At 62.4% G+C, this 12,100-nt stretch overlaps 1 protein-coding gene across 4 annotated transcripts in view; it reads left to right on the forward strand.

Annotated features, from left to right (window-relative positions):
* VAV2 (vav guanine nucleotide exchange factor 2) overlaps nt 1–12,100 on the forward strand; it is a 179,384-nt gene that overhangs the window by 150,112 nt on the left and 17,172 nt on the right. For 3 of the 4 annotated variants that reach the window (XM_081595898.1, XM_081595900.1, XM_081595901.1), the window contains exons 10-17: nt 285–380; nt 1,173–1,241; nt 2,555–2,641; nt 5,142–5,227; nt 5,946–6,078; nt 8,446–8,555; nt 9,687–9,788; nt 10,148–10,236. In XM_081595898.1, the coding sequence (XP_081452024.1) occupies nt 285–380; nt 1,173–1,241; nt 2,555–2,641; nt 5,142–5,227; nt 5,946–6,078; nt 8,446–8,555; nt 9,687–9,788; nt 10,148–10,236 (772 nt within the window). Of the gene's footprint in view, nt 1–284; nt 381–1,172; nt 1,242–2,554; nt 2,642–5,141; nt 5,228–5,945; nt 6,079–7,208; nt 7,224–8,445; nt 8,556–9,686; nt 9,789–10,147; nt 10,237–12,100 lie in introns of all 4 variants that reach the window. The other variant, XM_081595899.1, reaches the window with a different exon arrangement.

Here is a 12,100-nt window from a genome sequence, read left to right on the forward strand (position 1 = left end):
CTGAGCGTCTCTGGTAGACCCCAGGCCAGGGGTCGCTCAGAATCCACCCCTAGGTGGCCACTGCAGACTCCTGAAGCTCTGAAAGGCAGCAGGCCCCCTGCCCTCTGCACACACCGGGCATGGGGAGGGTGTCTGGGAGCCTGACCAGAGACGCACTGGACACCCCGGCTGTAGTTCAGGACTTGGGTCTGCCCTCCTCCCCAGGCTGGGGGATGGGGGTGCTGGGGTCTGGCATCCCTGAGCAAGGATGCTCTAAATCCACTTTCTGCTCCCCCGACACCCAGGAATGCACCCTCAAGGTCCAAGAGGGGAAGTTCAAGCTGCAGGACCTGCTGGTGGTCCCCATGCAGAGGGTACTCAAATACCACCTGCTCCTCAAGGTGAGACGGGCCCGGGTGCGTCAGGGCCCGCAGAGCCCAGGGTGTGCGGTGGAGCCCACAGACGGGCCAGACTGGCAGACGAACAAGCAGAGGAAACCAGTCCATGCTTACTGCCTAGAAGCTGTAAAACAGGGACTGCCCTGGTGGTCTGGTGGTTAAGACTGTTCACTCCCAGTGCAGGGGGCCCGGGGGTTCGATCCCTGGTCGGGGAACTAAGAGCCCGCACGCTGAGTGGTGCAGGCCAGAAAAAACCTGTGAAATAAGAATCAGGAGCTGTGCAGTATTTATGTGTATTGCAAGTATTTGTCAGTTAATACACAGGGAACATTACGATTCAGATCAGTGAGAGAAAATAAAGCGAGACAGAAAAGCATCCTCAGGCCAGAAATAAGAGCTCCGGGGGCTGGTCTGTTAAGCCGGTCCCCGACCTTCCTGTAGCCATGAGAGCAGGAAACCCTTCGGGACAGACAAGCCTGCTGGGGCAGTGGTCTCCGCGAGGTGCGGGGCGAGGCTCTTCAGTGGGCCCACGGGCCCCCTTTCTGCTCAGCTCCTGGCTTTGTGCTGTCTTAGTGTCCCTCTCTTGATCCACGAGAGTCGGGAACAGCTCACCTCAAAGCCGTGTGTCCCCTGGGGTGGACTTGCCACCCGTCTGGGCGCTCAGACCAGAGCCTGGGCGTGGCTACGTGGCGGCTTTGTCCGGGGAGGGGAGCTGGCTCTCTCTGCATGCCTGGCGCTGGCTGGGGAGGAGGGCCCAGGCCCTGAGTGGTGACCCACGCCCCTCCACCCCTCCAGGAACTTCTGAGCCATTCCACCGACCGGCCGGAGAGGCAGCAGCTCAAAGAAGCGCTGGAGGCCATGCAGGTGGGTCACCGAGGCAGGGGAGAGGCTGGGCAGACAGGGCTTTACGGGCCAGGCCTGCCGTCTCGGACCGGACCTGGGCCGACAAACAATCTGACCTCTGTGACCGGAGACGTAGATTTTCCTGGGATGGCAAGAGATAGAGGAGGGGGCAGGATGGTGGATGAGACCCACCAAGGGCAGAGGGGCCGTGTGTGTGTGTTGAGGGGGAGGAGTTCTCTTCCCTAGCCTGCCCCCCTGCCCGCAGTGACTCCCCTGGGGCTCCATTCCTCCTTCCTCTCTGACTGTCCACTGCCGCTGTCAGCAGAACCCAGGTAGCGGACTCGGTTCTGGGCCACCTGGCCCCATGGTTCCCTCTGTCCAGCCCTGTGGCAGCTGCTTCTGAAATGATCCCCCCACCGCCCAGCTACGCCGCCTCTCCCCTGCCCACTCCGTCCCCAGAAGCCGCTGAACAGCTCCATCCCGAAAGGGCTCCCGCCGCCTGCGGCTGCCTGGCCCCGATGCCCCCACCTTCCGGGCAGGTCCCTCCGCGGGCTCCGTCCTTTCTCACCTGTGCGTTGGCTTGGGCTGAACTTGGCCCCGCTCACCGGGCCGTGCCCTGTGCGTTCTCTGGCTTTACAAAGCCGTGTTCCCGGGACGACCGCCCTTTCGCTGGCTTCCACACCCCGCGGCTGGGCGCTCTGTGTCGAGAGGTCCTCTGAGCGGCCTGTCCTCCTGGAGAGCCTCGCTCCAGGTCGTGGGTGGGCTCTGTGCCCTAGGCCATGGAGGCCCTGGGGTTGGACAGTTCACCGGGCCCACCTTGTCATGCTCCTGCCTTCGGGTCTCGGAATCTGCCCTGCCGGCGGGCTTGCTTGTGGGGACGGGCAGGGGGCACTGGAGGGGAGCCCGAAGCCGGCTCTAGCCCCCCACCCACCCAGCGCCCGCCTCCCAGACCCCACCCAGGCTCTGGGTGCCTGCCCCTCGGCCCGCTGGAGCGCGGCAGGCAGTGCCCCCTGGTGACCGCCGGGAGGCCGCAGCGTGGACGGCCGGGCCCAGGGCTGCCCTTGCTCCACGAGGAGCGGGCTGGTCCAGGTCTACTTGTCTGCTCTCTTCCACTTGGACCGAGAAGGGGGCCGAGTGACGGGTGGGAAGGAGCCACTCTAGTCTGAGGGGGGTTTCCCGGCCTGCCGATGGGCTGCACCTTTCCCGTCTTATTTATTTGTCAAGTGAGTGATGCCTCTCACCCCGCATCCCTTCGAGGCCCAGTCTCCTCCGGGGACAGGGGACAGTGCCCTGCCGGGCCTGCTAACCCCCTCCCCACCTCTGTTGTGTCCCAGGACTTGGCCATGTACATAAACGAAGTTAAACGGGACAAAGAGACCCTGAAGAAAATCAGTGAATTTCAGAGCTCTATAGAAAACTTGGTAAGTGAGTCGACCGCGCAAAGAGTGGAGAGAATTATGACCATCTCTCTCTCTGTAGATGTAGACATAATTTCTAAACATTACTTTCACAATCTCAATACTGAATAAGCACAAGGGTGACCACACACTGCCCGTCGGGGTTGCGGAGGCAGGTGCAGCCATGCCCGGCGCGGCCTGCCGAGAGGGGGGAGCTTCTGGAGCTGAGTCTGACCTTGAACTGCCAGCCCAGGTGCCCTGTGCGCAAAGGTGGCAAAGGTGGCTGCTGGCTGAGGGGCAGGGCCTGGGGGGAAGGACGCTAGTGACTGCCCTGTCCTCCCTGCCTGACCTGGACCAGGACTGTCTTGGGTCCAAAAGGAGGATGTGGCTTCCGGTGGGGCCGTGGCTCCTCTTGGTCCGGACCCCCGGCCACCCCCGTCTGCGGTCCCTGGGAGGGACAGTGGAGAGGGTTTAGTCACCCTGTCCAGGAGCTGCCCTGGACTCTCCTCTCCACCTTGGCCTCTAGCAGGGTGACAGCCTCACGGGACCTGATCCCCGAGTCCGTCAGAGGCTCAGCCTTGGGCGCTGTGTGAAGCGCGCTGTCCTGCGGGGAGGGGAGATGGGCCATCCCGGGAAGCAGGCCTGTCCCTGCTGTGCCCGCGAGTGCTGGCTCCGTGCAGTCTGCGGAATGTTGAGCCGAGGTTTCTCCACCTCAGCGCTGCTGACACCTGGAGCCGGCCGCTCGTGGTGGGGGCGTCTGTCCTGTGCGGCACAGGAGGGTGGGCTGCACCCCTGGTCTCTGTCCGCTCGATGCTGGGAGCACCCTGCCCTTTAGAGGCCCAAGTGATGACCACCACACACACCTCCGGACGTCCCCAGATGCCCCTGGGTGCAGAATCAACCTGGCCACAAACCTCTGGTTTACACACATTTTCGCCTCCTGGTCCCTGAACTTACAGGGTCTGGGGGAGTCGCTGTCTAGGGCAGATCCCTGTGCTACCCCACCAGGGTCAGAAGACCCCAGACAGGACTGCCCTTGCAGACATGGGGTGTGAAAACCGTGATGTGTCATCCCGCAAAGAAAACAGAAGTTCCCAGACAGCGTTATGACTCGACCGATTTTTCTGTCCTGTCAGAGGGCAGAGCGGGTTACTGGCGACTGTACCAGGCCATTAGCGGTGGTCTCAGTGCCTGGTGGGGCCTGGCCTGTCCGTCATTCCCTCTGAGTGTCAGATGTTTTCGATGGATGGATGGGCACTGCTTTTGTAACGCAACGACTTTTATTTTTAAGTTTTCACGTACGAGCAGTTCTTGCTCATTAAATAGCAAAAATTAAACAGCAGGTGCACAGGTGTGCGGTTTTCTTTGGACCCCGTTCAAGCAGGTGGGGCTAGTGTGTTTCTTCCTGCGCTTTGGAGATGAGGCCCGAGGGCTCTGCATCACTGATCGGGGTGTTGGTCCCACCCTGCATGACACCAGTGCTGCACTTTTTTCTTTTAAAATTTTATTTATTTTTTATTTTTGGCTGTGCTAGGTCTTGGTTGCTGCACAGGCTTTCTGTGGTTGTGGCGAGCGGGGGCTACTCTCCAGTTAAGGCGCAGGGGTTCCTCACTGGGGTGGCCGTTCTTGTTTGGGGGCATGGGCCCCAGGGCTCGAGGGCTACAGCAGTTGCAGTTCCTGGGCTCTAGAGCAGAGGCCCAGTAGTTGTGGCACACGGGCTTAGTTGCTCTGAAGCATGTGGATCTTCCCGGCCCAGGGATCGAACCCTTGTCCCCTGCATGGGCAGGTGTATTCTTTACCACTGAGCCACCAGGGTAGCCCCCACGATGCATGCTCAGTCGTGCTCTGGAAGCTTCTGGAAAACACAGAAAACTCTGAAGGAAGATCCTGAGAGCCTCCATCGTAACTCTGGGCAAGCTGGCCTCAGAGCCCTTGGCAACACCCACTCCTTTTTCTGTCCGCCTAGACGGGCGCAGGGCAACCTGTCCAGAGCGGTCTCTGTGAATCAGAGCAGAGCAAGAGGTACAAACCAGGAGGGAGACGAGACTGAAGTCCCTGCAGGCCAGAGAGCGGGTCTGGACTCGCAGGCTCTTCTGTGGCAAATGAGCCACAGGCAGGCGCCCCGCGCCCCGCCCGCCCTCCGTCTGATAAGCCCCGTCTGTTCTCTCTTTAATTCGGTTTCCACGGGTCGGACGTCTGGCTTTCCCCACCAGGTCTCCACTCGGGCTCCACACAACAGTGGCCTGTTACCGTGGGCCCCCATCAATCGCCCTTTGTTGCCGCGGGGCTGGGGGGAGTCCAGAGTGGGGGTGCAGGCGCGGAGCCTCAGGCCGGGTTCCTCCCCACCCTCCGCTCCGGGATCCGTCCTCAGCACCAGTCGGGAACCACAGGGCTGGACCCCCACGGCCCCGCCTTCGGTTTCCGTGGGAAACGGCCGCCCCAGGCACATGCCCACCTGCGTTTCTCTCCATGGAGGGAACACGCTTAGGCTCCAGGGCTCACGGCCTTCTCCTTTCTTCCCCAGCAAGTGAAACTGGAGGAATTCGGGAGACCGAAGATCGACGGGGAACTGAAGGTCCGGTCCACAGTCAACCACACCAAGCAAGACAGGTGAGCGGAGTAGGCCCCAGGCCGGCGCCCCCCGAGTCAGACGCCCGCCCCAGGGGCACCCCGCGCCCTCGCAGGTCTGGAAGCAGCTTTTCCTGTGAATTTAGCTTCAGGTTGCTCCGTTCTAATTGCTTCCTTCCTTCTCTGTGAGGGCGACAGGCAGTGGCTGCCCTGCCTGTGGCTGGCACTGCATGGAGCTGGGGGCCACCCGGAGGCTCCTAGGGGCAGCTGTGTGAGTTCTCTGCCAAAGGGATGGTCAAGAATGCTGGGCGGGAGATAGGAAAGCCCCCAGTGAGCCGGCACGGCCCTAGTGTGGTCAGTCCTCCGCTCGCACCTACCGTGACCCAGGCCTGTGACCGTGGCTGGGGTCACAGCAGATATGAGCCCTGCCCCCACGGGGCTCCCAGTCCAGTGGGCGATGGACATGTCAGTGGGAGTGACTGTCGGAAGCCAGTGCTGGGCGGAAGGCCAGCTCGAGGGGCAGAGGCGCCCATAAGCACCTCGGACCTCCAGGGGCAGGAGCCTAGGTGGGCATCCTGGAGGAGTTCTATCTGGGCAGCTGAGATCTGGCTGAGGGGTCAGAGTTAGCCAGGGGGGCAGGCTCAGGCTCCGGGAGGGAACAGCCCTCCCGCCGCCCACCCAGGCGCCCGTGGCTGTCACGTGACCTCAGAGCCCAGGGCGCTGGCCGAGCTAACGGGTCCCGGATCGTGTTGCTGGGCAGGTACCTGTTCCTGTTTGACAAGGTGGTCATCGTCTGCAAGAGGAGGGGCTACAGCTACGAGCTGAAGGAGATCATAGAGCTGCTCTTCCACAAGATGACCGACGACCCCATGAACAACAAGGACGTCAAGAAGGTGGGCCCCCGGCTTCCTAGGTGCCCGAGGGGCTTCTAAGGCTGGGGCTGGGCCCAGGGCAGGCGCTGACCCCCACTGAGGGAGGTGTCGTGGGGTGGCTGGACGAAGGCTGGTCTGGTGGGCGGCCGGCCTCTAGCCGCTCTGTCAGGCCCAGTGCCTCCCTGGCCTCTTGTCTGAGTCTTTCCTGGGGTTGGGGCAGGGGCCCCAAATCCAGATCCCAGCTCCCAGTGAGGACGCTGAGTGGGGGCCCTGCCTGAAGCCTCTGGTAGAGTCCAGCCTTGGACCTTGGAGGCCTGGCTCCAGCCCCTGTGCCCCTGCAGCAAGAGACACTCCTGCCCCTCCCCAGCCCTCCATCTTCTGAGGAAAGTGCTGGATGGGACTTGCTGTGGCTTGTCAGACTGTGATGGCCAGCAAGGGGGCAGTGGGCTGGTGCGGGAAAGGCCATGGCTGCTGGGGAAGGGGCCATGACTGCTGGGGGAGGGGCCATGACTGATGAGGGAGGGGCCATGGCTGATGAGGGAGGGGCCATGGCTGATGAAGGAGGGGCCATGACTGCAGGGGGGGGCCATGACTGTTGGGGGAGGGGCCACGGCTGATATGGGAGGGGCCATGCCTGCTGGGGGAGGGGCCATGACTACTGGGGGCGGGGCTATGACTGCTGGGGGAGGGGCCATGGCTGATGGAGGAGGGGCCATGACTGCTGGGGGCGGGGCCATGGCTGATGAAGGAGGGGCCATGACTGCTGGGGGAGGGGCCATGACTGATGAAGGAGGGGCCATGACTGCTGTCTGGTTCAGGGCTGCTCTGCAGAAGCTTCTGCACTCAGGGGCTGAGCACCTACAGGCAGCCCAGGGCTGGGTGGCGGTGCAGGGAACCAAAGTGCTAAAGAGCCTGGACTCTCGAGCTTACAGGTAGAAAGCAGTAGCACCTCCCAAGCTCAGGGCTGAGGATGCAGCCCGCTACCGCCCTGAGTGCAGCCCATCACCTTCCCCTCTGGGAGGAGGGCCTTGCCCTGGCTGCCCGTCCCGGGGCACTTGGCGTGGGCCATGTCCTGGGCTGTGGTCGCCCGCGGGGGGCTGGGCCAGGCTCCTTGGTGACCTCGTCTTCCCTTTTCTCCTCATGCTGCCTAGTCTCACGGGAAGATGGTAAGCCCCCGGCACCCTGCTGCTCACTGCCTTCTTGTCTAGTGCTGACACTTCTTCCCTGAGCCAGGAGTGGGGCCTGAGGGCTCTGGGAGTGGGATCTGGGGGCTCAGGAGGTGGGGTCTGGGGGCTCCAGGAGTGGTCTGGGGGCTCCAGGAATGGGGTCTGGGGGCTCCGCGTGGGTCTGGGGGCTCTGGGAGTGGGGTCTGGGGGCTCCGCGTGGGTCTGGGGGCTCTGGGGATGGGGTCTGGGGGCTCCAGGAGTGGTCTGGGGGCTCCAGGAATGGGGTCTGGGGGCTCCGGGTGGGTCTGGGGGCTCTGGGAGTGGGGTCTGGGGGCTCTAGGAGTAGTGTCTGGGGGCTCAGGAGGTGGGGTCTGGGGGTTCCAGGAGTGGTCTGGGGGCTCCAGGAATGGGGTCTGGGGGCTCCGCGTGGGTCTGGGGGCTCTGGGAGTGGGGTCTGGGGGCTCTAGGAGTAGTGTCTGGGGGCTCAGGAGGTGGGGTCTGGGGGCTCCAGGAGTGGTCTGGAGTGGTCTGGGGGCTCCAGAAATGGGGTCTGGGGGCTCTGAGGGTGGTGTCTGGGGGCTCTGGGTGGGTCTGGGGGCTCCAGGGGTGAGGTCCGGAGGCTCCGGGTGGGCCTGAGCCAGGCGAGCTCATGGCATTTTCCTTGGCCTCGCCTTGGCCTCTGGCTTATGAGGCGATGTGTGTTGGCGATCACAGATCTGCCCGCAGTTGAGGGTGTGAAGTGACGGCCCCCGCCCCCTGCACTCCGGTCCCTGGAGGTTGAGGACGGGGTGCTTTCAGAGCGGCTGAATTTTGTCTCCTCTCTGCCATCTTCTCTTTCTTCTTTCTGTCTCGCCCTCTTTTCCTTTTCCCTGCTAGCTTTTCTGACACAAACGGGCTCGTATTTTCCAAACCCTTCTTCCTGGTTCCCTCTGGAAGCCCCGAGCGCTGGCCAGGCCTGGTGGTGGCTGAGGGCTGGGCAGGCCGGGCCAACTTTGCTCCCATGGCCCATGGCCGCCTCTGCCTTTTTTTGTTTTTCTGTTGTTCTACTTCAGAGCAGTGAGTTTTTCTGGCGTCACATTTAGGGAGTGAAAGCGGGTGGGCCGCCATCCTGGAGGGGCCCCGGGCCATGTCATTAGAGGGCATGTACATGTGAGCGTGTATATACAGACGAGTGTGCATGCCTGCCCGCGCCTGTTTCAAGCATGCTCCCGTCTCCCTGCAGTGGTCCTACGGCTTCTATCTCATTCACCTGGAAGGCAAGCAGGGCTTCCAGTTTTTCTGCAAGACAGAGGACATGAAGAGGAAATGGATGGAGCAGTTTGAGATGGCCATGTGAGTCTGCCATGGCAGGGGTGTGGGGGTGGCCTGCCCCGCGTGGGCTTCTCAGACGAGCGGTCCTTCAAGTGACCGGAGGCTCTGCCTGTCTCCATCGCCTTGGGTGACGCCAGTCCCCTCCCCAGGTGGCATTCTTGATCCTTAATCTACCAGCAGCCGGAGGGCCCGCCGCCTGGAGCCCAGCCTCCCACACCTGTCTGGCTGGGCAGCAAGTGGCCAGGAATGGCCATGATGCCGGGAGGACTTGTGGTGACCTGAGCCCTCGGGGCCTTCTAGGCTGCAGACGGTCGCCTTTGGGGAGAGCCCCGGAGCCGTTTCTCTGTGAAATCCAGGAGGAGCCCCAGGTGCCCTACAGAGAAAGCTGGCCACGGGGGTCCCCGGCCACATCAGACCTTGAGGCTGGGGGGCCGGGCCTGGGGCCTCCGGGCAGGTGCACTGGCCTCCCCTCCTGGGGGAAGGGTGACGCCGGTTCTGGGGTTATTGGGAGGCTCAGACAGGGTCCCATGTGGGGCACGTCGGAGGAGGTGGCAGCCAGGCGGTGGGCCCTGCGGCTTCCATGGCTTGTAATTTTCTCCCCATTTTCTATTGTGAAAAACTTCAAGTATTTATCCAAAAATGTCACAGTAAATGCCCCGGCTCCTGCGTTCACACCTTGAGCTGCTCTGTCCCCCTGCCCCCACCCCGCGTCCTGGAACCGCCTTCCTCCCCGCCCTGTCCTGGAGCCGGCTGCTAGCCGACTGGCTCTGGTGAATTGCAGACATGGGTGCAGTCCCCGCGATATTTGAGGGGACCCTTCATGAGCTCACGATTCATTTAGACGTTTCCATCACGGGCTCGCACTCACTGACGTACTTAGCGGGTTTGCTGAGTTGTGACAAGGGGTTGCCCCGGCCCACACCCAAGCCCTGTCCAGGGGCAGCCCTTCACCGTCACCCTCAGAAACGTCTCCGCTTGGACCCCCACCCTCCCCAGGGCGTCAGGGTCCCCGGGTGGGCCCGGGAGTTCTGGCAGCGTCCAGCTCTGTGTCCTGGTCCCCCGACCCCCGGCCGCGTCCTGAGCCCGGCTGATTCCGGGGCTCCCGCGTCAGTGGGGCTCAGGGAACCTGGCGCCCACTCTCCCTCCTGCCAGGTCAAACATCAAGCCCGACAAGGCCAACGCCAACCACCACAGCTTCCAGATGTACACGTTCGACAAGACCACCAACTGCAAAGCCTGCCGCATGTTCCTCAGGTGGGGGCCCTGCCCTGCCCCCTCCCGGCCCCCGAGGGGGCCTGGGGCTGCCACCGTCCTGCATTCTCAGTGCCCAGCGCCCCGAGGCCAGCGCGGTGCTGGGCCCCAGGGAAGCAGCCCGTCTGTGTGGGCCTGGCCGGCCCTCGGGTGCTTGGGATCCAGTGGGGAGGGGAGGTGGGAGGGGAGGAGGCCCGTCACAGGGGCTGCGGAGCCAGGCCGGGACGGTCCAAGGGAGGGGCAGCACCAGGCTGTGCGTTCGGGCAGGGGTCCTGGTGGCTCTGGGGCTGGGCTGGCTGCTCGGGGGGGCGGAAGGCCAGGCAGGTCGGGGCTCACCTCGCCTCCCGCCCTCCCCCGGGCAGGGGTACTTTCTACCAGGGTTACCTCTGCACCAAGTGTGGCGTCGGGGCGCACAAGGAGTGTCTGGAAGTGACCCCTCCCTGCAAGATCAGTGAGTATCGACCCTGCCTGGCGGGCGGGGCACGAGCCCTGGGGCCGGCCCACCCCTCCCAGCGGCCCGCGTTCTCCTTTCCTGTGGTGGCGGCCCAACGAGACAGGGACCAGATGAGGGAACTGAGGCTCGGGGTGGGGCGGGGGGGTGGGCATCTGCCCCTGGGCACACAGGCCCAGCCTGAGAGGGGGCGGGGGCTCCACGGCCAAGCCCTGCTCCTAACCGCACTCTCGCTGGCTTTTCTCTGCCTCTTCAATGCCTTCTGCCTTTTCTCTGCCGTACTGCAGTTGTTTAAGACCCTAGACCCCCACTCGGCCCAGGGCACAGAACGTCCTTGGCAGCTCATGGAGATTTCCCTTCATGGAGGAACGCCTCGGCTCCCGGTTCCGCTGCCCCATCTGTAGATGGTTCCCCGCACACCCAGCATTTATTGCACGAGGCTCCCCTGGGCCCCGAGCCCATTTGTCAGATGGAAAGGCTGAGGCTCCTCTGAATCGTCTTCGTTTGGGGGAAGAGCTGGGGGAGTGCCCAGCCTAGAGCTGCTGGATGGCAGTCGGAAGCCTGAGACGGTTCCGACAGATTGCAGCTGCCGCGGCCGGGGCTGGCCGCCCGCGGGATCCAGGCTCAGGCCCATGCTGAGCGTCGGCACTGCTCGCCGTGCTTCACGTGGGCTCGGCTGCCCGTGCGGCCCCGTGAGGTGGGGCGGCTATGCGGCCATCCACGCCCGGGGGACCTGCGCTCAGAGAGGCCTGACACGCTCCAGGTAGACGGGAAGACGTGCCAGGCCTGCTGATCACCCAAGATACCAGCGCCCAGAGCAGGAGAGTTTTTGTCAGTTCCACATTTACCGCGACTGCTGGCCCCGCACCCTGATCTGGGAGGAGGGTCCGACAGGTCAGCCTGGACCCCCTCGTCCTAACTGAGTCCTGATGCCACCCATTCCGGCCAGTGGAGGTCCAGCAGCCCTGCTGGCCTGCTCCAGGCTGGAGGAAGCTGCCGGCCCCTCTGGGCCAAAAGAAGGAGGCTTTGCAGCTTTGCCCAGGGACACTGCCCTCTGGTGGCCTCATGTCCTTCATGTCAAGAGACTGGACAGTTCATTTCTTTTGACTTTTTTTTTCTGGTCTTGAAACTAACATACTTATTTGTCAAAAATAATAGAGGGGCGAAAAAAAAGAGAAGAAATAAAGAAGAAAATAATTATCGCCTATGAACGTATTAAGAAATAATCAAAGGTGGTATTTTGGCATATTCCCTGACTAGTTTTCTAAGTTTTAAATAATCTTTCTGTTTCTCTTGCCCTCTGATGATTAAGTACCCATTCTCCATAGAAAATGTGGAGGAAAGTAAAGGAGATAAAAGCAACTCATGATCACACCAGGCAAAAAAACCGCTGGTGGCCGTCACCTGCCTTCTTCCCTTTTTTGCAGACTCCCCCATTCCAGTCCTTTTTAGGTTTTTGTGTTTTTCATATGTATAGCTGAGGGCTTCCCAGGTGGCGCTAGTGGTAAAGAACCTGCCTGCCAATGCAGGAGATGTAAGAGACTTGGGTTTGATCCCTGGGTCGGGAAGATCCCCTGGAGGAGGAGGAAACGGCAACCCACTCCAGTATTCTTGCCTGGAGAACCCCATGGACACAGGAGCCTGGTGGGCTACAGTCCACCGGGTCGCACAGAGTCGGACACGACTGAAGTGACTTAGCGTGCACACACGTACAGCTGAGGCCTCACTGGAGCGGCGATGGCATGTCTTTTGCAAGCTGATGTTGTCAGCATCCTCCCCATGACTCAGAGCCCCCGGTGGGCACCCAGCTTTGTTTTAAGAGGTCGTGGTCCCCCAGGGGCAGGTGCACGCCTCCCTCTCTTGT

This window comes from Giraffa tippelskirchi, chromosome 4 (assembly GCF_054371585.1).
Source record: "Giraffa tippelskirchi isolate mGirTip1 chromosome 4, T2T-mGirTip1v1.2.pri, whole genome shotgun sequence".
Taxonomy (NCBI): domain Eukaryota; kingdom Metazoa; phylum Chordata; class Mammalia; order Artiodactyla; family Giraffidae; genus Giraffa; species Giraffa tippelskirchi.